At 32.8% G+C, this 24,532-nt stretch overlaps 1 protein-coding gene across 1 annotated transcript in view; it reads right to left on the bottom strand.

Annotated features, from left to right (window-relative positions):
- Positions 1–24,532, bottom strand: part of Dhc1 (dynein axonemal heavy chain 1) — a 99,769-nt gene that overhangs the window by 49,517 nt on the left and 25,720 nt on the right. Inside the window, exon 18 of the mRNA XM_089700618.1 lies at positions 3,162–3,178. Coding sequence (XP_089556744.1) covers positions 3,162–3,178 — 17 coding nt within the window. The remainder of the gene's footprint in view (positions 1–3,161; positions 3,179–24,532) is intronic.

The following is a 24,532-nucleotide window of genomic DNA, read 5'->3' on the forward strand; positions in this document are numbered from 1 at the left end:
TATTTTTCTAAACTCGTACAAACTTCTTAAAAAATGAAATTATGGTTTTTGAACGTTATCTGTAGAGTTGCTACGTTCCGTTTTACTTGCTGGCGAGTGACGACTGGAGACTGACTTTTACTATTTTAACTAGTTTTATTACTGTTTGTTATATTTTAAGTACTTAATTCTTTTACCTAAATAGTAAAATATTATGAACATTTATTAAAGTCAAGTAAAAAATAATACGAACATTATCAGTTTACGTTTAATTATGATGATGATAGAGTGAAACGGATTGTTTTGACGTTTGACAGCCGCCTGTCATATTCGAATCGGCGCAGTCTCTTTCGTTTTGCGTTTGCGTCTCGTTGTGTACTGTGCGATTTTGTTTTGCGTTCCTGTTTTTTACGACCCATTTTACCGCCCTTGGACTCCGATACCTTCCCCACCTGACGACCTTTGCTTTTATTAATGGATTAACGATGCCGCCACTACGGAAACCTGACCGTATACTTTGCATAAACTGCAATGTTTGTGTCAATACATTTCGACGTTACCTTGTTCTCGAGCTCAACACAAGAGTAATTTCATTACTTAGCGAATGGATATCTGATATGATATATACTGCTGAACGGTTGGATGATGTTGTAGTAAGAGATATAGATTTCGATTTATGAATAAAAATATACCTTCTTATATTAATGTTTCATTTATGATTCCTGTTTTACCCAGATAAGAAAGTTGCTTTACTGTAGGCAAGACTGTAGGTCAGTATTTGATCCACATTATTTTCTTCGCGAGCGAATAACTAGTTCAGAATAAAGTATTGCAATCCTTTTAGTGATTACTCATAAAAATATATTTTTACTAAAAGTAGGTAGGTTCTTTACAAAATGTAGTGATTACCTAACCTACATACTCATTGGCACTACCAGCATAGGTACATTTTGCCTGAGTGAAAGCTCTCTGTAATTAATAGGTAGAATGATATAATTAATTAACTTTTAAATACCTACTTGGTACATATGTACTGCCTACATATTTCCATAGCTATTTGTGTTGATAATTTCCCCGCGACAATTCCTAACCTACAAAGTAGTAATTCGTATTTTTTAAAATTCCTGGCGTTTAACTGGTAAAAGTGAAAACAGGGAATTATTCCCTAATCAAGCACGCAGTATTCCTGCTATACTTGCGGTCTATACATAAACTTTCTTTATCAGGTTTTCAAATGTATGGAAGGTGGGCATTGTCATTTACAAAGGAAAATAAAGGGAAAATACTACTGAGAGAGTGATTTGCCTGATGATATGTCAATTAATAAAATAATAACATAAAAATAAAAATTAATAGTCCAAGGAAAATTTTAAAATTTATTTTTAGTTTGGAAAATTATGTATGTCTTTTTTTTTATTTTGTTTGTGCAGCTAGCTTATACAGAAAAGCGAGATCGTTTTCAGATCGAAAATTACCCGAACGTATACCAGGATATTATGAATCTCGAAAGGTCTAGTTATCACTGCGCTTGCGTTAAAATACACCCGCTTACCCGGACTGTATACTGGAATCCTTATTCTACCTCCCTCCGCCTACCCAACAATTTATTGGGCTCTTTATACCATCCTCAGAAACCGAAATTTATTTTTTAATTTTTAATTTCTCATGTTAGTTACATGTAGTAAGTTAAAACCGTCAATATTCTATATTATATATAGGTAAACCAGAATCTGATGGCAATTAGGAAAATCAAAATTTTGAGTGTGCAACCCTAGGGAAAATGGACTGAACGATCTTGATACTGCTTATTTTTTATTTTGTCCTCAATATCATTTAGACTACAAGCCCGCATAGGACAAAAATATGGGTCAAATGAACCACCAGGGGACATATCTAGAACGATAGCAGAGCAAAAAATAATAAGATTCATCACTATGCCGTCACTTGTAAGCTGTCCAACTGAGTGCAGATGAGAATTGAAAAGTACAGGTAGACTCGGTAAATTTTGGTCATATATTTTTGAACGGCATTCTTAACCATCGATAGATCCATTAAAAATAATAAGAAACCGCTCAGTGCCGTACAAAAATGGTGGTCCACCAAGTCGGAATTTTTATTTAATTTCCGAGAGTTACCGGGGGTAAATTTGGTCATTTGACCATGTACGGCATCTGTGTCATACTATTGCTATACTGCTTTTAATCCATTATTCCGCAACGCCGTACAAAAATCATGGGGACAAGGGGAAAAAATCGAGAGCTGTAATCCCCTCTCTTTCCCCACTCCAGGGGGTCATTTGACACAACACGAAATAAATTTATTTTTAAAGTATTTTATGCATAGATAATATTTTTTCATGTGCCGTACATTTTCGTTGGTTCAAAGGGGAAAAATCTGAAAAAGAAAAAAATCCATATAACGAAATGTTTGCTTTATATTTTTATAATAAAATATAAATATACATTAATATTAAGAAGCTCGAGGTGGTTAATTATCACCTTGGAAAGTCGGAGTCAGGTGGAATGGACTCCGTTAAATTGATGAACTAATAAAAAAGCTATGAACGAAAAGATGTGAATTATATGCAATCAGTCCATGAATACAGGTAAAGTCACAAGCAAATGCTAGTAATATATACATATTCAAAATGTACAAGTAAAGCGCTTTCAAATGATACCAAACACTGCATATTTATCTTAACTTTATTTTTTTACTCTGTATGTTTTGTCCGCTAGAGGGCGCCACATTAGATTTTGTGAAACCCCATATAGCCTTTAGCTAGCTGGTCGCTGGTTATCCAGTGAACAATTCAGACGCTTCTTATGATATGTCATTTGTCGAATTCTGATAAGTAGTTTAGAAGTTACGAGGGAATAGATGAACATACATACATGACCTGTAAACAACCATAACCCTCCTTTTGCTTTGCCGTAGTTGGGTAAAAATATGTTAATGCCGTACTGTATCAAATGGCCATAAAGCACCCTTAAAATTGTAGCTTTCGTCGCTTTCATCAGCCTAAAAGATGTGGTCTGCACAAAAATGTACGGCATCGTTTTTTCCTAATTTATCTATGTTAATACTATTTAAAACAACGGATAAAGTGTAGAAAACTATTATATTTCATTAATCTACGATGTTTAAACTTTAACAAAATTTCTGGTTTTGCATTTCTCTATAACTTTTTTTAGAACGGTTTCTTTTGAACGGCAATACTATACAACAATTGAATTTTACAATATCATGTTAAAAAAAAAGTTCCCGTACAGGGTCAAATGACCTTACAAGCTCTTTATATGAATTCGATGAAATTAAGATGATTATTGGTATACATTTAAAAGAACAATTATTTTTTGACGGCATTGCTTTTAATAGTACTTTTGAGTGCTAGATAATGTTTTGGAACCGAAGCCGTACTTAGTCAAATGACCCCCTGGAGTGGGGAAAGAGAGGGGATTACAACTCTCGATTTTTTCCCCTTGTCCCCATGATTTTTGTACGGCGTTGCGGAATAATGGATTAAAAGCAGTATAGCAATCGTATGACACAGATGCCGTACATGGTCAAATGACCAAATTTACCCCCGGTAACTCTCGGAAATTAAATAAAAATTCCGACTTGGTGGACCACCATTTTTGTACGGCACTGAGCGGTTTCTTATTATTTTTAATGGATCGATGGTTAAGAATGCCGTACAAAAATATATGACCAAAATTGACCGAGTCTTCCTGTACTTTTCAATTCTCATCTGCACTCAGTTGGACAGCTTACAAGTGACGGCATAGTGATGAATCTTATTATTTTTTGCTCTGCTATCGTTCTAGATATGTCCCCTGGTGGTTCATTTGACCCATATTTTTGTCCTATGCGGGCTTGTAGTCTAATTAGTCACATTACATAAGTGGACAATACTATACTTAATAATGAGATATCCACTTAATATTATGTAGGTACATACTTACATGTATAATATACATACATATTAGTTTTATATGTATATTAGACATATTATTATTTACACATACCTATATTTGTATATTCATTATCAGTATGCCATGTGAAAATATCGCTATAATGATAATGTAAATCAAAACTAGACTGCTTATAATTTTTTTAAAAATAAAATAAAACTATGTTTATTTTCGTAAGTATTAACAGATACACACATTATAAAATTGACTTGGACAGCTTGGACTTGACGAATAGCCGTATTGGAAACTCCTGTAATAAGTTTTCATAAAATGATATTATAATCAACACTATTATAGTTACCTATATCCTATATATAATATTTTTTAATTTAAAGTATCAAAACGGGTAAGTCCAATTTACCAATAAAATCTTCAAAATTGAAAATTGTGATGTGTTTGACCCTTCTTCATCGAATGTTTTTCTATACACATTATAAACTATACCTCTTGCTTGTGATCGCAGCGGCTTTTTCGACATTTTCGAAGATTTTTTAGACAAAATCCTAAAAATTATTCATCAATTGCAAAAAAGACAAATAATTTGACAACCAATTTGATAGTTGTCAAATAAGTTGCCACATGAAAATCTTTTATTTCTTAAATATAAATATGCCATCAGATTCTGGTAGACCTTATACCTCACTTGTACCTTAACATGTAAAATGTGACATAAGAAAGTAAAAATTATAAAATAAATTAGTTGTTAATTAATTAATGACTATTAATTGCAGCAGGCTTATTATGGCAGAGGTTATTTTTATAAATTCATGATGTTGAAATCAGCTTATAATAATTGTTTCATCTAAATAACAGATGAGGGTATATTTTTATAATCCCGGATCTTAGACTTATAGGAGCACGGCTTAGGCCCGCGTGTATTGTCCGAGATACACACACATATTTCAAATAAAGGATTAAAATATATAAAGTACATACTAGCTTTCCACCCGCGGCTTCGCCCGCGCAGTCAAAGAAAAACCCGCATAATTTCCGTTCCCGTGGGATTTTCGGGATAAAAAATATCCTATGTCCCGGGGTAAAAAGTAGCCTATGTCCTTTCTCGGGTATCAAAATATCTCTATACCAAATTTCATGCAAATTGGTTCAGTAGTTAAGGCGTGATTGAGTAACAGACAGACAGACAGAGTAACTTTCGCATTTATAATATTAGTATGGATTATGACAAACGAATGTTTTGTTTTGAATTGAATTGAATTTTAATTAAAATTACAATATTCACAAATAATAATTTACTTTCCTTCCAATGTAAGTAATAAGTAATGGCGAGTATATTTTCAAGTTTATGCCAGAAATAAAGGCCTAATACAAAAATATCGGTGTCAGGGCTAAGAATAATTATCTCTGCACTGTCTTTGTGTTTGACAGAATGAAAAATATGGCAGAAAATTCTTGAATCAGCCTCTGTGTGATTAGATTTGGCATAAACTTGAAAATATACTCGCCATCTTTGGATGCTCCCCCCACTCCCCCATGCAACTATTTCACTGTACGAACTATTGAATCGTAAACAATGGACTATTGTTAATTATTTAAAATAATAATTTAAAAAATATATTCATGAGTTTTCAATCTATAGTGATTTAAAGTTAACTCAAAAATGGACTATTTTCGTAAATTTTCTAAAAAATCTTAGAGAAAGTGTAAGAAATGTTATAGTATGCTATATATTCGTGATCTACTCAATAAGCTCTTTCATTTGATACCCCACGCGGCATGTTTTGGAAATGTTTATTTTTTTCTTTGTATGCCATATTTAATTACCGGGGTGCGGGGAAGGGGACCACAAAACTGGTTGGCAACATCTGTCTATAGGATGTCTGGGATCTATACAATATATATCAGAAGTCAGATTTAGGTCCGCTATTTATGCAAACGAACATCTCCTTGGAGCCTGCTCTATTAGGTTTTGTTTCAGGTAGGCGGAGCTTTTGATCTTTTGGACCGCCTACCTAATCGAAATCGTGTTTTAACGTGAACCACACAGGAATGGAAAACACAAAGTTAAATACACTATAAAAAGATCCGTCAAGTTGTAGTAAATTCGGGTTAAGGGCTAACCTAAGAACAAAATATATTGCTATGTTGGTGGACTGTAAAGATCAAAACCTCCACCTACCTGAAACAGAACGAAAGGGCCTTTCGCTTATAGCAAGCGCTGTTCGTTATATATATAGACCTTTTGCGATTCATAATATCCTGGTATACGTGCGGGTATAACTTTCGATCTGAAAACGAACTCGCTTTTCTGTATGAAGAAGCTAGGCTAGCTAGCTAGCAGCTGCATATAACTAACATAATTAAATCAAACATAGGTACTTTAATTTTCCATAAAGAAATTAAATTTAAAAATTTCCTTGCTCTATTAATTTTCATTTTAACACTATTATTTTTTTTAACAGATCATTGAAAAATATAATGAATATTTAAACTAAGCGCAGAAAATCACAACGGAAGCGCGGAAAACTTGAAGAGAAATTAATTATGGTAAGAAAAAAATAGTCATGTTTATGGATTACAAGCGGGTCACCCCGGCCTCGCCTGTGGCACATTTTTAGGTTTTCTCTCCATAAGAACCATCTTCGTACTTCCTTAAATATTAAAAAAAAAAGAATTAATGATATCGGTTCAGCCGTTCTCGAGTTTTGCGCTTACCAACACATTTTGCGATTCATAAGGAATAAGGTAGTTTAAGGGTAGGTTACAAAATTCCCTACTTCGTTTTCCGTTCAACATTTGCGAGGTATTTCTGCAGATACTTTAAAATTGTAAATTGTTAATGTTTTATTTATAAAATAATTGTATAAAAAACAAAACAACATAATTTTATTTTTTTTAAATTATTATTCTTTTTTTTTTACTCTGTTAAATCAGTTTTTTTTGGTGCGGCAATTTTTTCATACAAAAGTTAGACGTCTGCGGATAGAAAAGTATACCCGCACATGGACCAGGATATTATGAAATTTAAAAGGTCTCGTTATTTCAGCGCTTGCGTTAAAATAAACGAGAGCGTGCTAATGTTCTGTTTCAGGTAGGCGGAGCTTTTGATCTTTGTGGACCATCTAGAGTCTAGACAGCAATATATTTGGCTCTTAATTCTGTTTCACATTTTGATACGAAGAATAGCTCAAAGATCAATAGCTATCATCACTACATAGTATAAAACAAAGTCACTTTCTCTGTCCCTATGTCCCTTTGTATAATAAATCTTTCAAACTACGCAACGGATATTGATGCGGTTTTTTTAATAGATAGAGTGATTCAAGAAGGTTTTAGTATATAAAGGGTATCCGCCGGCAGATTTTACACTTTAAAAAATAAAATAAAATGAACCATGAATACTATCAAAGTCATTTATTAATTATCTTACAGAAGAATAATGCGGATTTTATTTTTTTAAAAGCACTCCACTCATATGGCGTCCTTCTAGCTGCAAACATTCTTGTAACCTTTCCTTCATGTTGGCGAAAACTCGCTTACAAAGTTCCGGATTGATCGCCGTAACCTCGCGTCGTATATTTTCTTGGAGGGCCGGTATTGTTGATGGTGAATTGCTGTATACGCGAGACTTTAAATATCCCCATAGGAAAAAGTCGCAAGGTGTCAGATCTGGTGATCTAGGGGGCCAGGCTATGTCGCCAAAGCGACTTATTAATTTTCCGGGAAAAAGTTCTCTCACTTTTGCTATTGAGTCCCTAGCAGTGTGTGCCGTGGCCCCATCCTGCTGAAAATTGGTCCTATTATTGTCACTAACATGACGATGCAGCTCCGGTATAAAAAAGTTGTCTAGCATTGCGCAGTAACGTTCAGCAATCTTCCGAATAGACTTACGCGGATTACGTAAAATTTCTCTTCTCACGTGTTCTACGTTTTCAGGCGTAGTAACAAACGTTGAAGGTCCAGGCCGAGGCTCATTTTGAGTGAGCCAGAACCTCTAAACTTCTGTACCCACGACCCTACTCAATCAGCCCTTTATGTTTTTGCAACGTCTGCGTATAGAACCTTGTAGCCGCACTTGTACCAGGACATTATGAATTTCAAAAGGTACTTTACTGGGTGCTGAGGTACTTCAGTTCTGTCCCTGTGGCGGAGCTTTTGATATTCGGACATCGAACCTTGTGACTGCTGTGACCGAACTGAAGCCGAAGTCATTTTGATGCGAGCTTAAAATTAGTTTAAAGTTTATATTATAAATATTTCGGTTTTCAGAAGACACCCTTCAGAATAAACCTAATTTTTTTTCAAAAAGCAAACGCGACCGATGCGCACGTCGTGTATGAAAATGTATGCCTCCCATAGGCTTTTATTTTTGATCTAGTTTCGTTTGGAATAAAAAAGTAGTAGTTTAACATTTGTTAATGTTTTCAATTATTAATTATTTTGCCTTTCTAGTATTGTTTCTGGTATGGTTTTCATGCGGCAAACTTGCGTTTACATTTTTACGTATAAATAAATAGGTTTAAACTCCAAATTCGTAATATTTTTCCTTAGATTTTTCCATAGTTCGTCAATTGTAATAATTTCAGTAAAATTAAAAAGTAATACCTATTCGTCTTTTTTATTTTTTTTCCTTTAGTTTTATTAAAATCCGCAATTTTGTTGCTGCGGCTTTCTCCCCCTTCAACGTCTGCGGGTGGAAGATCATACCCGCACCTGCACCAGGGCATTATGAATTATAAAATGTAGACATTTTCCCACTCTGGCTATTACAGCGCTTGCGCGGAAATAAACGAGAGGATACTAAAGTTCTCTCAGGTAGGCGGAACTTTTAAACTTTCACGGCTTTTTCTAGGCCAACTTAATTCTACTTTTAGAAATCGAAGTTCTTATGGAGAGTCTTAAGAAAATTCATAACGTTTTGACATCTGTGCAAGATGATTGTAATGCTGCTTCGCTGGTGCAGAACAGATTCAGAACACTCAAGTAGCATAATTAAAAAAAAAAAAATTGAAAAATTATTATTCATATCGGCATGGATAATAAGGCAAAGATAAAAGTTGAACTATATTATCATAGAAATCTAAATAACAAGACACATAGAAGTGCTATAATGTCATAATTCGTATGAAAACCGCTGTCGCCAAAATCAACACATTCAAACCGAAAGCTAAACAGTACACACAAGTAAACTATGCCTTTTATTGGACAGCTTGATTTTAGTGAAAACTAACTTAACTATTAAATTAAGCTTTTGAATATGTATCCTAACGCACGAATTTACGGTTTATTTTAGAATAACATCCCTAAGTATATGAGACTTTTTGCTCCAATACGAACAAACGTGATAATAAGAATGGTCGACTGTGTCATTCATTGTTATTTCGATTACTATGGTGACACTCGTAATACTTGTAAATATTCTATAATTTTAAGGAAAAACGGCATTATTTCTAAAAAAAAATATTTTCCGATGAAATATTATTCCTTTATAAGTATAATTACAACTTGTGGAAGAATTTCCGCAATGGGAATTGCTGAAACACACCATGTATACACTCATACGTCTCCAGAGCAACTGAACAGTGACGAATGCACTGGTGATGTGAAAATCACCTGAGTGGCGACAAGGTCACGCACGCTTACGACTTCTAGTGTCTTGTTATTTAGATTTCTATGTATATTTAATATATAAACCAAACCGATAAATGAAAAATTTCAATGCATAAAAAATTACAAAAATTTAAAATAATTTTGTATTCTTACTGAAGTTTATGACTGCGGATGATAAAAAACTTCCAAATTAATTATTAATTATAAATGCCTATATTTAAGCATAATAAAAAAATAAAAAATATTTTCCTTTTAATATAAATAAATAGCAATAACTTTTGAAAATCATAAATAAATTGGAGCAAAAATCCATACACAAAATTAATGTTTGGAGGGTCTGCGGATGGAAGCTTATACCCGCACCTGTACCAGGACATTATATGAATTAAAAGGTCTCTAGAAAGCTGTGTTATACAGCTTCCGCTAACACGAGAGGGCGGTAAAGTTCATTTTCTAGACCGAGCTTTTTCTCTTTCTAGGCCATCTAGATGTCATCTAGAAAGCAATATACTTATTTCGCTCATCATTTTACATTTAGTTTGTAAGAAACTGCTTACATAAAGAACAACTTAAAAGTGACAGTTACCTGATCCATATCCGCGATAATAATAAAAACACGCGCTGAGTACCGTCAAATGTGGCTACTTGACCTTTACTTGGCAACTTGACCACACCTTCCGTTTAACAACAAAATATCAAATTTTGTAGAATTGAAAGCAAATTGACCTAACGTATCGATGTTGGTAGGTTTTTAAAACATTAATTGGCAACATATTTTAATTTTAAAGCGGTAACGCTGTTGGTTCTCGCAATATAACGTATCGAAGTGTGACTGTGACTAAGGATCTTTTGCCGGTGTCAGTATTATTATGTTTGTAGAGCTTAAACTGCACATCTCAGGTGAGTACAGTTTTGATATGTTGTGTAATAAACTCTAGAGATTGATTTTACAGTGGGAACTATCCAATTTTAGGCTCATCTGTCGAAATATTTGCTTGGGCATTGATGCCTCAGGTTAGGTCAAGTTGCCATTGACCGCTGCGTGGCAACTTGACCGACGCCTAGGGTTGACACAAAAAATAACGTGACTGCATTTTTTCCTTTTTTTATCTGTTTCGAGTTTTGCATAGTAAAATCAATAAATTTGCTGCAAATTTCGGACAATCCAGATACTTATACTCTCTTTGATGACAACGATTTAGCATATTTATAATGAAAAATAAATGTTTCCTTACCTATTAATAAATACCTATAAGTATTAAGTAATATACATATACATATGTATTAAATTTAGTTTAATAAATAAATAGTTCATTAAAATTTGTGTCTTATTTGTGACAACCCTATCCGACATGTAATGCTTTGTATGAAATCATTACAAATCCCGTGGCAACTTGACCAGATAGCCAGAGCCTAACAGTTTATTGTAAAGCTTCGGGCTGCAATATTTAAAAAGTCGAAGACTTAAAAAGTAATAGCAACTTAGCCTAAAACAAGAATGTTAAGCATCTACCTATGAAAACTGATGTGCAAGGTCAAGATACCACATCAGTGTCAACTTGACCTGTATTACGTTTATTTGTAAATAATGTCAGATTCAATATATTTTAAAGAAATACCTAGTAAAAGTGAATGATGAAATCATTCATGACATGAACAAATCATAAAATGTTAATAAAAGTTTAACATAAATAAGTTAGCTAAGAAAAAGTAAAAAAAATGTGGTCAAGTAGCCACATTTGACCGGTACTTACTCAGCGTGTTATTTCATTTTTTTTATTATTACAATAATTTAATTACCAACTGTTATGTTAGTTACTGTTTCGAAAAGTATCTTTCACTCGCATGTAGTGAATCTGTAAATCTGAAAAACTTAAAATTCATATTTTTTCAATGTTTCTTTAGTTAAATAATTAATTATTATCAGTAACAACCACATGTTATAGCTATTGAAAGATAATAATTGATTTATATTTTTATATTCTTGCATTTCAGTATTTATAATCCACTATTTTGTTTGTTGCGACGCGGTTGCGGCAATTTTTTCATAACTTGAGTTGCGTACAAAAGTATATAAAATAGTATCTATAGAAGTAATATTCGCACGTGGACTAGAATGTTATGACTCTCAACAGGTGTTTCTATTACAGCGCTTGCGTTAAAATAAATGAGAGAGAGCTAAAGTTCTGTTTCAGGTAGGCGGAGCTCCATGGCTTTGTAAACCACCTTGATAGATATACGTATGACTCTTTTCATGGAAACAAAGTTGATGGTAAGTTTGTAGAACAAAAAAAACATATAAAGTACGGTACAACTTTAAAAGATTTCATAACAAGATTTCAGTAGAAAACATTCCGCGCAATACCGGTACAAGGAAATCGTTACCACACGAAAATATAAAAAATAAAGTTGATTCAATTATTTTTTTATTTTTATTTACATAATATTATGTAGTTATGCTGCTGAAAGCAGTATCTGATGCGTATTTATAGACGAAATAAAAAATAAATAGCAATTAAATTAAAAATTCCTCTGATTTCAAACAATTTTTTGCCAAATAATTATTGAAAAAAAAATCTTACCTACAATGTTTTTCGTCCGTGTAATTTCTGTAGAGAATAAATCTTATATATAAAAATGAATCGCAAAATGTGTTGGTAAGCGCATAACTCGAGAACGGCTGAACCGATTTCGATAATTCTTTTTTTATTATATTCCTTGAAGTACGAGGATGGTTTTTATGTAGAGAAAACGTAAATATGTACCACGGGCGAAGCCGGGGCGGACCGCTAGTAATATATGAATAAATAATATAAATCAAGTTCCGGATATTTTTCGATATTTCATAAATTAAATAATTATATCAGTAACACAATTTTGTTTGGAGCAGACAAGGAGCGGACAAGAAGCGGACCTTTTTCGCCATACAAAAGTGATTTTTTTAGAACGTGTGCGGAAAGGAAATTATACCCGCACGTGTACCAGGATGTAATGAATTTCAAAAGGTTTTATCAATCTGTTATTACAGCGCTTGCGCTAAAATGATCGAAAGGGTGCTAAAGTTCTGTTTCAGGTAGGCGGAGCTTTTGATGCTCGTAGACTGTTCGTAGAACCCTGAGACAGAAATATATATTTGTCTCTTTATTGATTTTGGTTATGGCACTACTTAACAATAGAACCGTAGTGCCGTAACCATGCCGTAACCGTAGTTACTAACAATAGAATAGTAAGGCCCTTCGCTCATGGAGCTACTCAAAAAGAACTAGTCACAAACTCAAATTACTAACGAGTTGCCTGAGCGTCACAGCCCATACATGTTCTATGGAGATTCGCACACGACGCAACTGGTTACTAACTGGTGAGTAACGCGTTAGCAACAAATCACGCGCGACGCGTCGTGCCGGTCTCCACGCTACTGGTTTCCCGAGTTTCTTTGTTTTTTATGATAAAAATGAACGAGCAAACATTGACAAGTGACTGAAACCTTTAACTTGAGTAGCGTTGTATGCGAGATACAATTTGTAACTGGTTTGTAATCGTAATTACTGATTAGTTCAGTCATTTTTGAGTAGCTCCATGAGCGAAGGGCCTAACTCTAAAGGAGTTTTCAAACACTACGATGGTAATTCAAGGTTTTATTAATAATTAATATATTTGAAGCTTATATATTAAACAAAACTATAAAAAAATACTCATCACTTTTTAATATTATGTCATTCATTTATTATGGTAGTTGCGAAATTCTCTCTGTTGAAAAAAAACAAACTGATAAATCTAAAATTTTATTGAAATTATAGTAAAGAAACACACAATTCACTAGTACTTTACTATAAAGTTTATTTAGGCAACGAAAAGCAAATTTCATGTTTAAATAATGAAGAAAATAGGTGTACTTATTAAAACATTCCTTAAAATAAACTTAATTATATAATATTATTGTTAGTTACTATTTAGTTTATTATTCAGTTAAAACATGATTCATTAAATCATCAATTTCCGTTCCACAATCCACATAGCTTTCCGTGCGGCAGGCACACTCACAATTTTCTTATTTCCAGTTCTGAAAAACTCTCAAATTCTTGATTTTTCAAGATTTAATAAATAAAATAATATTCAGCAAAATTAAAAATAAATAAAATCACAATTCTGGAGTTTTCCCTACTTTTTGGCAAATAAATAATCCAAATTTTATTTGTAAGCTGCAGTTTCTCCCATACTAAAATTATTTTAGAATGTCTGCGGATACAATGTATATCCGCACGTGCACCAGGATATTATGAATAGCAACAGGTGTAGTTGTTACTGCGCTTGCGCTAAAATAAATGAAAGAGAGCTAAAGTTCTGTTTCAGGTAGGCAGAGCCTCATAACGTTGTAGACCGCCTAAACAGATATACGTGGATTGTCATTTGTCTCAAAATTATATTCTCGGGAAGCGAAGTTTACGTCAAATTAAAACAAAATATGGAAAGTAGAACTTAAAAAATCCAAATCATATTTCAGTAGAAAATAAATTAAATCGTTATCGCAAACTGATTATAAACATGGCAATCCATGTTGCAGCAAATATTCATAAATTTCTTACACTATGAATCACAAAAGTCAATACGTACTGCAAATACAAATGAAAATCAGAAATCGTTAGTTATACCAGTAAAATTTCAAATGAAAAGTGATAGATTAAAAATATAAGACAAAGAAAACTCATTATAATAATTGTACAAGACAAAGTTCAAAAACCTTAGATTACAAAATAAAAGACAGATGGAGCGATGCCGAACTAAACCGAATAATTTAAGGTGCACTCACACACATCAGTCACCGTCAAGTCACCGATGACTGATCGGTGACGGTTTGTGTACGTATCCACAAACACCAGTCACCGTCATGTTGTCCGTCAGTCACGTCGCCGGTTTGACTGAATCATTGAACACATACATCAGGTTAGTCAGTGATTAGACGTGTGTCACGCTAGAGAACATGTAGCAATTGACGGTAGCACGACGCTGACTGAACTGAGACGTGACGGCACCGGGTGAGTGGGGATAAAAGTATGATACATGTATGGTAAGATTATTTGACGTGCCTGACCGGTGACGTCAATGATAGATTTCGTGCCGGCGACTGTCGTGTGGGAACAGAGTCATACTAGAACTATTGATACATATTTTTTTTTAATCCTGTCCGGTGACGTGCCGTGACGGTGACTGATGTGTGTGAGTGCACCCTTATCGTCATTTCCATAAAGCTATGTGTGCTGTCATTTCGCCGTTGCACTGTACGTACACGGTGCTTCTGTGTGGGTGTTATGTTACCAGATATTGAAAATTTTCCCAAATTTTTCCCCGACTACGGAAGAAAGAGGGTTATGTTTTTCGAGTGTATCTATGTATAATAATTCTTTGGCACGCCCTGCAGTATAAACCGCTGAACCGATTTTGATTTATGAGGTGACATTGCAATCATCTGAATTATTATGGTAGTGGTGTTAGTGACGTTGCAGTTGGCTACATAAATTAGCTGTCAGGGTTTAATTTTAATTTTAATATAAATATTTGTTTATGATAATTTTTTATAATATTGTAAAAATTCTTTTGTTACAAAAACGATAAATTTTTAATTAAATAAATTACATAAAAAAATGTTTCAAAATTACAATGATTACCTATATTATTTTTTATTTTCAAAATATATATAGATAGCGGTAGTTTTTAGTCTGGAACACGGGACATTTTATTTTTAGAAAGAAAGAAGGAAGAAACCATTTATTCCAATATGTACACACAAACACACAACAATAGCATTGTAAATAATTATTTATAATAGGTAATAGAAAACATAAATTCATGTATGGTTGCTTGCGCTAAAAGGACTCAGGATACCTGAGGCATAATACCTTAACACTGATTTTCAGTGACACCTTACGACATCCACATTGTCAGCTGCATTACTGAATAATAAATAAATATAATTCATGAATAATAATAATTTTGTCATATCCATCACGGAGTTCAAATGAATTAAATCGCGGGCGAAAACGACTCTGACGTTTTTAAGCTATATAAAAGTAACAAAAAAAAAGTATTATGCTTATTAAAATTATCTTATAATCATCATGAACCTTTATTGCACTATACAAATAATCACATTCACGATCGAAAAATCCAACAGCACTACCTCGAAGATCTTTTAACCATTTTACCGTTTTACCCATAAAAATGGCAAATTCATTTTCAAAATACTGGCAGCATACGTTGAAGTTTTGTATTCCTTCGTATATGTAAAATTATTATTTGTATACAAAATTAAATAAGCCAAATAATCTACAGAGAACCTGTAAAACGATTTTTTATCTTTTTGTTTGTTTTCGGGAACAAATTTTACAGCGTTTTAATATCACAAGACAGCATTTTTTTACTAAAATAGCAAACCCCTTTTGACGTATTGCATGACACTAGAATCGCTATAGCACTGGTGCAGCGACGTATTTGCTTTTGATTTCGTATTTTCTTTGACAAGGGCGACGGGCGGTTGTCATGCTCCATCTGTATTTTATTTTGTAATCTAAGTCAAAAACTATATAAATAATAACAATTGCTGTTCGTTTGTTTTGCGTAAGTTCGAGAATGACTGGACAGAGTTTGTGTAAAAGTAATGGAATATATTATATTAATTAAATGTGCGAGATACGAAGTTTACGTATACGGTACGGCAATTGTGTCATGAATACGATTTTTATACAGCCGTCCATCCATCCATTATTCCGCAACGCCGGACAAAAATCATGGAGACAAGGGGAAAAAATCTCTACCTGTACTGTCGAATTCTTATCTGCACTCAGGTGGACAGCTTACAAGTGACGGCATAGTGCTGAATCTTATTATTTTATGCTCTTATATCGTTCTGGATAGGTCACCTGGTGGTTCAAATGACCCATAATTTTTTCAACATGGGCCTGTAGTCTATCAAGTTTAAGAGGGTGCTGAAGTTCTATTTCAGGTTGGCGCAGCTTTCCCTCTAGTCGGATAGTCTGAACAGCAATATATGCTTTATACTTTGTATTGTTACTTCTTGATGGAACTACTTGGATGGAATGGATGATTTTATAGTAATAGAAACACACAATTCACTAGTACCACTTTATTAATATTTTTATTCTTTTATATATAAAAATGAATCGCAAAATGTGTTGGTAAGCGCATAACTCGAGAACGGCTGAACCGATTTCGATAATTTTTTTTATTATATTCCTTGAAGTACGAGGATGGTTCTTATGTAGAGAAAACGTAAATATTATGTACCACGGGCGAAGCCGGGGCGGACCGCTAGTTACAAATAAACATAAAGTGGAACTAGTGAATTGTGTGTTTCTATTACTAGCAATATATGCTTTAATTTTAAAATAAATTTATTACAAAACACAAAGTACTCCTTGAAAAGGTGCAAACAATTTTCAGAAGAAGATAATTATATAGAGTATTTATTACAGAAGCATATTATAAATATTGAAAACGTAAAAATTTCTTTTAGATTGTAAAAATGTAAATCAATACCTTTTTCGTAAGAGATAAAGAAAGATTCACGCTACACCGCGCTGCCGTCCTTTAACTAAAAAGCCGTTAACCAACAAATGGTCAATTTTCAGTTTTAAATGTAGGGTGACAGAGTTCAAAATTCTCTATCTTTCTGTCTAAGAATCATTTCTCTAGCGTTAATAGTTATAGAGATATAAAAATATTGTAAGCCGTTAAATAACACAATTTTCAGCGATTCCATAACTTGAAAGCGTCTAACCAACACTACTTCGCTAAATTTCCTTTAAAGTACCTTAACCGCCAGATTTAATAATTATTTTTTAGCTTTTTACTTGACTAAAAGTACGTTATCAGATTATACTTGACTATCGGGACGCAAAAGGACTATAACTGCTTTATGATAAGCTTTCATATAACTATTCCAATGGAAATCCTTACCTTATTTGCAGTTACTCGCCCTTAACGCTTTTTTAGTTAAGTAATTTTATTTAGGACAAATTCTAATAACACTTTTTTGCTTAACTACAAAGCAGCTAACCCTCATTTTTTAGCTAAAAGGCAGTTATCCGATTCTGGTGATGCATCAGTTTTGGGGATGAGAGTGATGATGAAATAATGTCGCCCCCAAGCGGCGTACCGATTGCTTTTGATTTTCTTTTACAAGACGTATTATTTCTGATCAAGTTTACTAAGTTTTAAACAATCTAGCAGCTAAATTACGGAAAATATAACAAGTCAAAGTTACGAAAATTTGGTAGATAATGGTTACGACATTGCGAACTTTCAATCGTATTTCTCTGTCTAGACTCTGATTTGTCTCTGTAACCGAGAAAGAGGACATAGGCAGTCTATACTATTTAATTTTTAAAACTATTTATTAATAATGTAATTTACCCCTTGGGTGGAATTAGTAATCGACTGTCAAGCAATGTACTAGAGATGGTGATACAAAAATTGTTATGAGTACACTCCCTTTAACCCGCTGACGGGGAGACCATTTTGCCACTATTGCTATTTTTTCTTTTCTTTATATTAGATTATTAAGATTTGTATTTTTTTACATGGTAGCAAATAAAAAGTTTTCTACCTCCTGCTATTTTCCACATATTCTGGTATATTATATTTTCTAAATGTGGATGAAAGAGTCTTCTAATCATTTGATAAGCGGTTCTACATTATTTATTAAGAGCATCCCACATGTAAGTCGAGCTTGAAGCCCTATTGAAACCAGGGTGTTTTTTTCAAAAACCTCGTGCACATCTTAATTTTTTTTCAGGAAACGATTTATGTTTACATTGTTTGTGGTTATATATGTATGTACTCACATATCCGTGACTCGTATGATGGCTTCGCAGAAGAGTATTTATAAAATAACGTTATAATTGCAATTCTAAATGAAAATACGGTTCCAAAAAGAAAAGCGAGAAGATTTATCTATAATCTTAACCCCTTAATGAGCCTCTGTAATGAAATAAACGTGAACATGACGAGAAATAAAGGTTAATTTTATCAACAACTTAAAAGAGTCATTTAGTAAAAGAGTTACAATACTTGTTTCTCACAAACAGACGCAAGAACCATTAATTTAGATAGTGTTTAAATCCTTAATACTTAAACCTAAAAGCTTTTGATCCTTTTCCTTTCCATTGGTTGACCTAGAGGATGTAATTCCCGAGAGCAAAGCCTAAGACAGCAGCAAATTTTTAACATTAGTAAGATTAAAATTTAGTACAACTATATAGAATCATAGTACAAAAGCATCTAAAAGCCCTTAACCGTTTATTATAAAGTTTTTGAAATTTAAATTAAAGCGAAAGTCATAGCTTAAAAGTAGTTATAGTAGCTTAACGACGTTTTAGGTAAGCATTTTATTACTAAATAAAAAAAAATCCCAAAATGAAAATAAAAATACTAAATTACTTAGCTAAAAAGTCGCTTTGGTATGTTAACGGCCGTCTTGTCCAGTAAATAGTTAAAATTTTCAGATTATATGCTGAACTAAACGAGAAAAATTGAATTTAAAAATAAATTATAACAGTTTATGGGTAAAAACTATTATTTATATATAATATAATTAAATTTCGATCGATGTATCTCACAATAATTATTCTAAGTGTCATAATTTTTAAGAAATAACGATTTCCGTGTTTTTTGCCATTTACTCGAAACTCACTTCGTGGGCTTAACGGCTTTCTAGTTAAAGGACGGCAGCGCGACCGTGCCGAAGCCGACGCGCCAGAGAGTTGTGATTCTGTATAAAAAATTTTTTACAAACATAATCTGGTTATTATTCCAAAGTTCCCTTATCCATGTGACAATTTTAAATGAAAATAGAGCAAAAAAAGCTTTCATGACGAATTTTGAAAAAAAATTAAAAAGAAAATTAAAATTACGTTAAAAAATTTAATTTCATTATTTTTTTTACGTTTATTATAATTATCAGTTATACCATTCTATTGAAAAAGAATTAATTAATGCAATATTTTTAAAATTAATATTTCCTTTTTGGTACATATTTTTAATCCACAATAGAGGGTGCGGTTATTTTTTGCCATACAAAACTTAATTTGCAAAGTCTGCGGATAGTAAATTATACCCGCAGGTATACTAGGATGTAATAAATTTGAAAAGGTTGAATAATTACAGCGCTTGCGCAAAAATAAACGAGAGGGCGTACAAGTTCTATTTCAGCACAGTTTCAGTAGGCGGAGCTTTTGATGTTCGTAGCACGTTCGTAGAGCACCGAGACAGATATTTAGTTCTTAATTTTATTGTTAAAAACTGAAATTTTTACAATTATTAAAGTTATAAATAAAATATTTCATTCACAGTAATTCAAAGTTTCTGAAGGATATTTCTAGTTGTAGAAGTTACTTTAAAAAAAATATTCTAAAATTATCTTAAATGTAATCATATATTTTTTTGGACAGGAAAAATAAATAACTTATAAATAACTTAACGTATAAAATACGTAATTCGATTATTATTTTTTGTTTTAGCAATAAGGAGGTATTTAATTTAAAAAAATGTGTGCGTGTACTATTGTACACACGTAAGAAGTGAAACTTCTTTATGACCTTTTTTTTTCAAAAAATAGTTAACTATATGCAACTTTACAGAAATACCTACGTCGAATCACGCGTGATAGGGATAAGAAAAAGATGGCGCGTAACGGAAAAATGTCACGCGTAACGGAAAAATGATACACTTAATTTTTTTCCAACCCCGATAAAGAAGTTTCACTTCAAAAATATATTAATTTCCCTTCACAAAGTTGTCCTTGCGGCACACTTGCGTGTACTTTCTGAATCCTAATATTTTTCAAGAGTTTAAAAAAAGAGCGTGAGTGCATGTGTTAGAAGTGAAACTTCTTTGGCAAGATTCAAAGATACAAAAATCGTCGCCTTACTCCATGATGTGACGGTACTGACATGACGCGACCTTGAAATTTTACTCTCAACGCGCCTAAAGAAGTTTCATTAAAAAAAAAGAATTTAGCAGAATTAAAAATATAGATTATAATTTATTTCAGTTTATCTATTTTTCTTTACTTTTTATCATTCAAAAATGCAAATTTTGTTTGTAGCGGCAATCTTACCGGGGGTACAAAGTGATTTTAGAACGTCTGCGGGTAAAAATTTATACCCGCACGTGTACGAGGATATCATGAATTTCAAAAGGTCTAGCTATTACTGCGCTTGCGTTAAAATAAACGAAAGAGCAAGTTCTGTTTCAGGTAGGCGGAGCTTCATAACCGTGTAGACCGCCTAGGCAGAAATATATTTGTCTCTAAATTAAATGGTTTGCAATCGAAGTTTACGCAAAGTTTACGTCAAGTTTTAACACACATATAAAGTACCTACAACTTAAAAGTCAGAATTAGATTTAAATAGAAAATATTCAGAATAATGCCGGAGCAAGAAAATCGTTATCGTAAAATTCTTAAGAAGCAGCAGCAGCAACAAATTGTATACAAAATTATCAATTTTGCTGGATTTGGAGAAGCTGGTGTCTGAATTGTGTTTTAATCGGCATCAAGATCACCAGGTTTTAATATATAATATAATAACCAGATTACAATTACAAAAAAAATTGTTTGACATGATCGAAAAGTTTGTGGTGAGGTAGTTAGCAGATTAAATTATATTTATTTTATTTGTCTACATAATATTCTCCAGACGGCACTTTCTGACGCATGTTAATAAAAATAAACCAAATTTGTTCAATAAACCAAACCGATAAATAAAATTGAATAATAAATTAATAAATCATTGAATAAAAATTAACCCCTATTACAAATGTTAGGTAACTTCACTTTGCCTTCTGCAATTTTTCGTGCGGCATAATATAATTAATATCTGCGGATGGCTAAAAACTCCTAATTCTTAATATTTGTATATTAAATCGATAAAAAAAAACAGTAAAATTTAAAAATACATATTTTAAATTTATTTTCTTATAATTATTAATTTTATCTCTTTGAGATATTTTATTTATCCCATTATAATTGGGATGACACCTCACACTGCATCTCCGCGATAAAATTTATATCCGCACGTGAACCAGGATATTATAAATATTAAGAGGTCTGGGTGTAACTGCGCTTGCGTTAAAATAAAGGAAATAAAACTAAATTTCTGTTTCAGGTAGGCGGAGCTTCATAGCCTTCTAGACCGCCTAGACAGCGGTCAAAGCTTCAAATTTTGGCGGTCACTTACGATAACAAATGGAAGTCGTCTTTTTTTATTGGCGAATATTATGGGCAGAAATAAGCTTTTTTATTTCTTGAAATTTATTCAATCCGAGCACGAATTTTGTTGGGTCATACATGTCCCCTGTGATTCCTCCCCTTCCCCTTTTCAAGTCGCGCATGCTAGACTGCAATACATTTGATTCTAAATAATATTCTTGAAACCGCAGTTGTACGTCACGTTTTAAGAAAATACATAGAACACAAACAAAAACTCCCAATCAGAGTTTCAGTCTATAATATTCAACACAATGCCGGAGCAAGTAAATCATTATGGGCCCACGCTTCCCATTGTGAAGGGGGCCCATTATTACAAACTTATTGAAGAAAAGGAAGCTATCCTTTATTCCTGAAAAGAAAAAACTGCATTCAAATGTTAGTGTCAGTCATATTAGTTAAACAAAACTTATAACTCAATCAGCTTAATGGATTTTAATTATTTTGGTGAGTTGGATTTAGCTTCGAAGGATTTAGGGTACAAAACTGTCAAAATGACAAAAAACTAAATTTTGCGGGGTCGGGGCGAACTGCTAAACAGATAAGTGATACGACACCCATTTACGTTCAATAAATCATTAATAAATACTACGGTATTAGTATAATCATTATTTAAATTATTTTGTATTTAATATGATTGATAAATACGATTATTATAATTACTAACTCACTTACTAACTCGTTTTATACATTTGATTAAGGGCTAATTTTTCAATCCTTGGTTAAAACTTATTCGCCGAATAATGTATAAAACTACCATTTTAAAAACGTATTCTAATTGGCCGTATCTGACAGTTTACGTGACATTTTAATATTATCGTGTAATACTTTATTGGACGGACAAGTTTTATCCAAGCATTTAAAAATCGGCCCTAAATTTTTTATGTTATTTTTATTTTGTTTATGAATACAATATCATAGACAATATTCTCCAAATAACAGTTTGCATGTTAATAAAAGTTGACAGACAAATCAAAACAAACTGATAAAAAAATTCATTGAATAAATATTTACTTTAATAGTAGTAGGTATTTTTACAAATATTTTTTTTATTTCTCCTCCTACAACTGAATGAAGTATAATAATTAAAATATATAGTTGCGTATAAATAATGGCTGCGGATGGTTAAAAACTCATAAAGCCTCCAATTTCTTAATATTTTCTGTGTTTATTTAGTCAATTAAGTGCCGATTTTTCAATGCTTGGATAAAACTTATCCGTCCAATAAAGTATTACACGATAATATTAAAATGTCACGTAAACTGTCAGATACGGCCAATTAGAATACGTTTTTAAAATGGTACTTTTATACATTACTAGCTGCTCCGCGCGGTTTCACCCCCGTGGCTCCACTCCTGTTGGCCGTAGCGTGATGATATATAGCCTATAACCTTCCTCGATAATTGGGCTATCTAACACCGAAAGAATTTTTCAAATCGGACCAGTAGTTCCCGAGATTAGCGCGTTCAAACAAACAAACAAACAAACTCCTCAGCTTTATAATATTAGTATAGATTCGACGAATAAGTTTTAACCAAGGATTGAAAAATCAGCCCTAAAAAGATCAGCAAATCTTTAATTATTTAAACAATTTTCAACAATTTTTTCCTATTACATCTATAATTAAAACTAGACAGCAATTTTTTTTTCTCTATAAAATTGAGTTTGGAACGTCTGCGGGTAAAAGATTATACCCGCACCTGTACCAGGATTTAATGAATTTTAAAAGGTTGAATTATTATTTCTATTACAGCGCTTGCGCTAAAATAAACGAAAGGGAGTACAAGTTCTGTTTCATGTATAGACCGGGAGATACTGACAGAAAATATTGGGTTATTTGTACGGCGGTACCAGTATGGCGGTTCTTCAGGGGTCAGTACGCAATGACAAAAAGAAAAATGATGTTCAGAGCGCTGGTACCGGCGGCCCAGTCGTTAGTCCAGGACGTTAGTCGAACTTGTCGGATAAATTACGAGTGTCAAACCATTTGTTCCACAAACATTTTAGGATTTTTCGTAGGCGGTAGTGTCATTATTATACACATTTGCCACCTCCCACAGGTATGGAATTATCATATCATTGTTTAAATTGTTTAAAATTTGTTTGGGGAAAAAATTGCTGATTTTCGGCGGTATGGCGACCATTTGGAACCGCCCGAAAACTGGGTCGCCGGTACCAGCGCTCTGACCATCATTTTTCTTTTTGACATTGCGTACTAAGAACCCCTGAAGAACCGTGATACTGGTAAAAATTACCCAATATTTTCTGTTAGTATCTCCCGGCCTAGTAGGCGGACCTTTTGATGTTCGTAGCATGTTCGTAGAACGCCGAGTCCGGTATATAAGTTTTGGTTCTTTGTTCGAACCCAAAGTTTTTACTTTGTAAGATAACTAACTATATCGAGTATATACCTACAATAAGGAAAGTAAAATTTAATGTATTTAACAAATAATAATAAAAGATAAAGTTAAATGTGTTCTTGGTAGATAAAGTTTATACCTAAAGTAGAAACATTCTTATAATTAAATTATTCTTAATGATTTTACTTATCGTAGAAATTACAGGATCGTACCTTTTTTTAAATCTTAATAAATAAATAAACATGACAAATATTTTCTAAAAAGCCAAACACATTTTTTTTGAGAACACAAAAATAAATAAATTAATAAAACATAATATGTTTTCGATTATTTTTCGAGTTTATTAAAAAATATATTAAATCTCTTCGTAAAGT

Source organism: Colias philodice, chromosome 1 (genome assembly GCF_061535455.1).
Source record: "Colias philodice isolate Cphi_HAF_F1 chromosome 1, ilColPhil1 Martin Lab GWU primary, whole genome shotgun sequence".
NCBI lineage: Eukaryota > Metazoa > Arthropoda > Insecta > Lepidoptera > Pieridae > Colias > Colias philodice.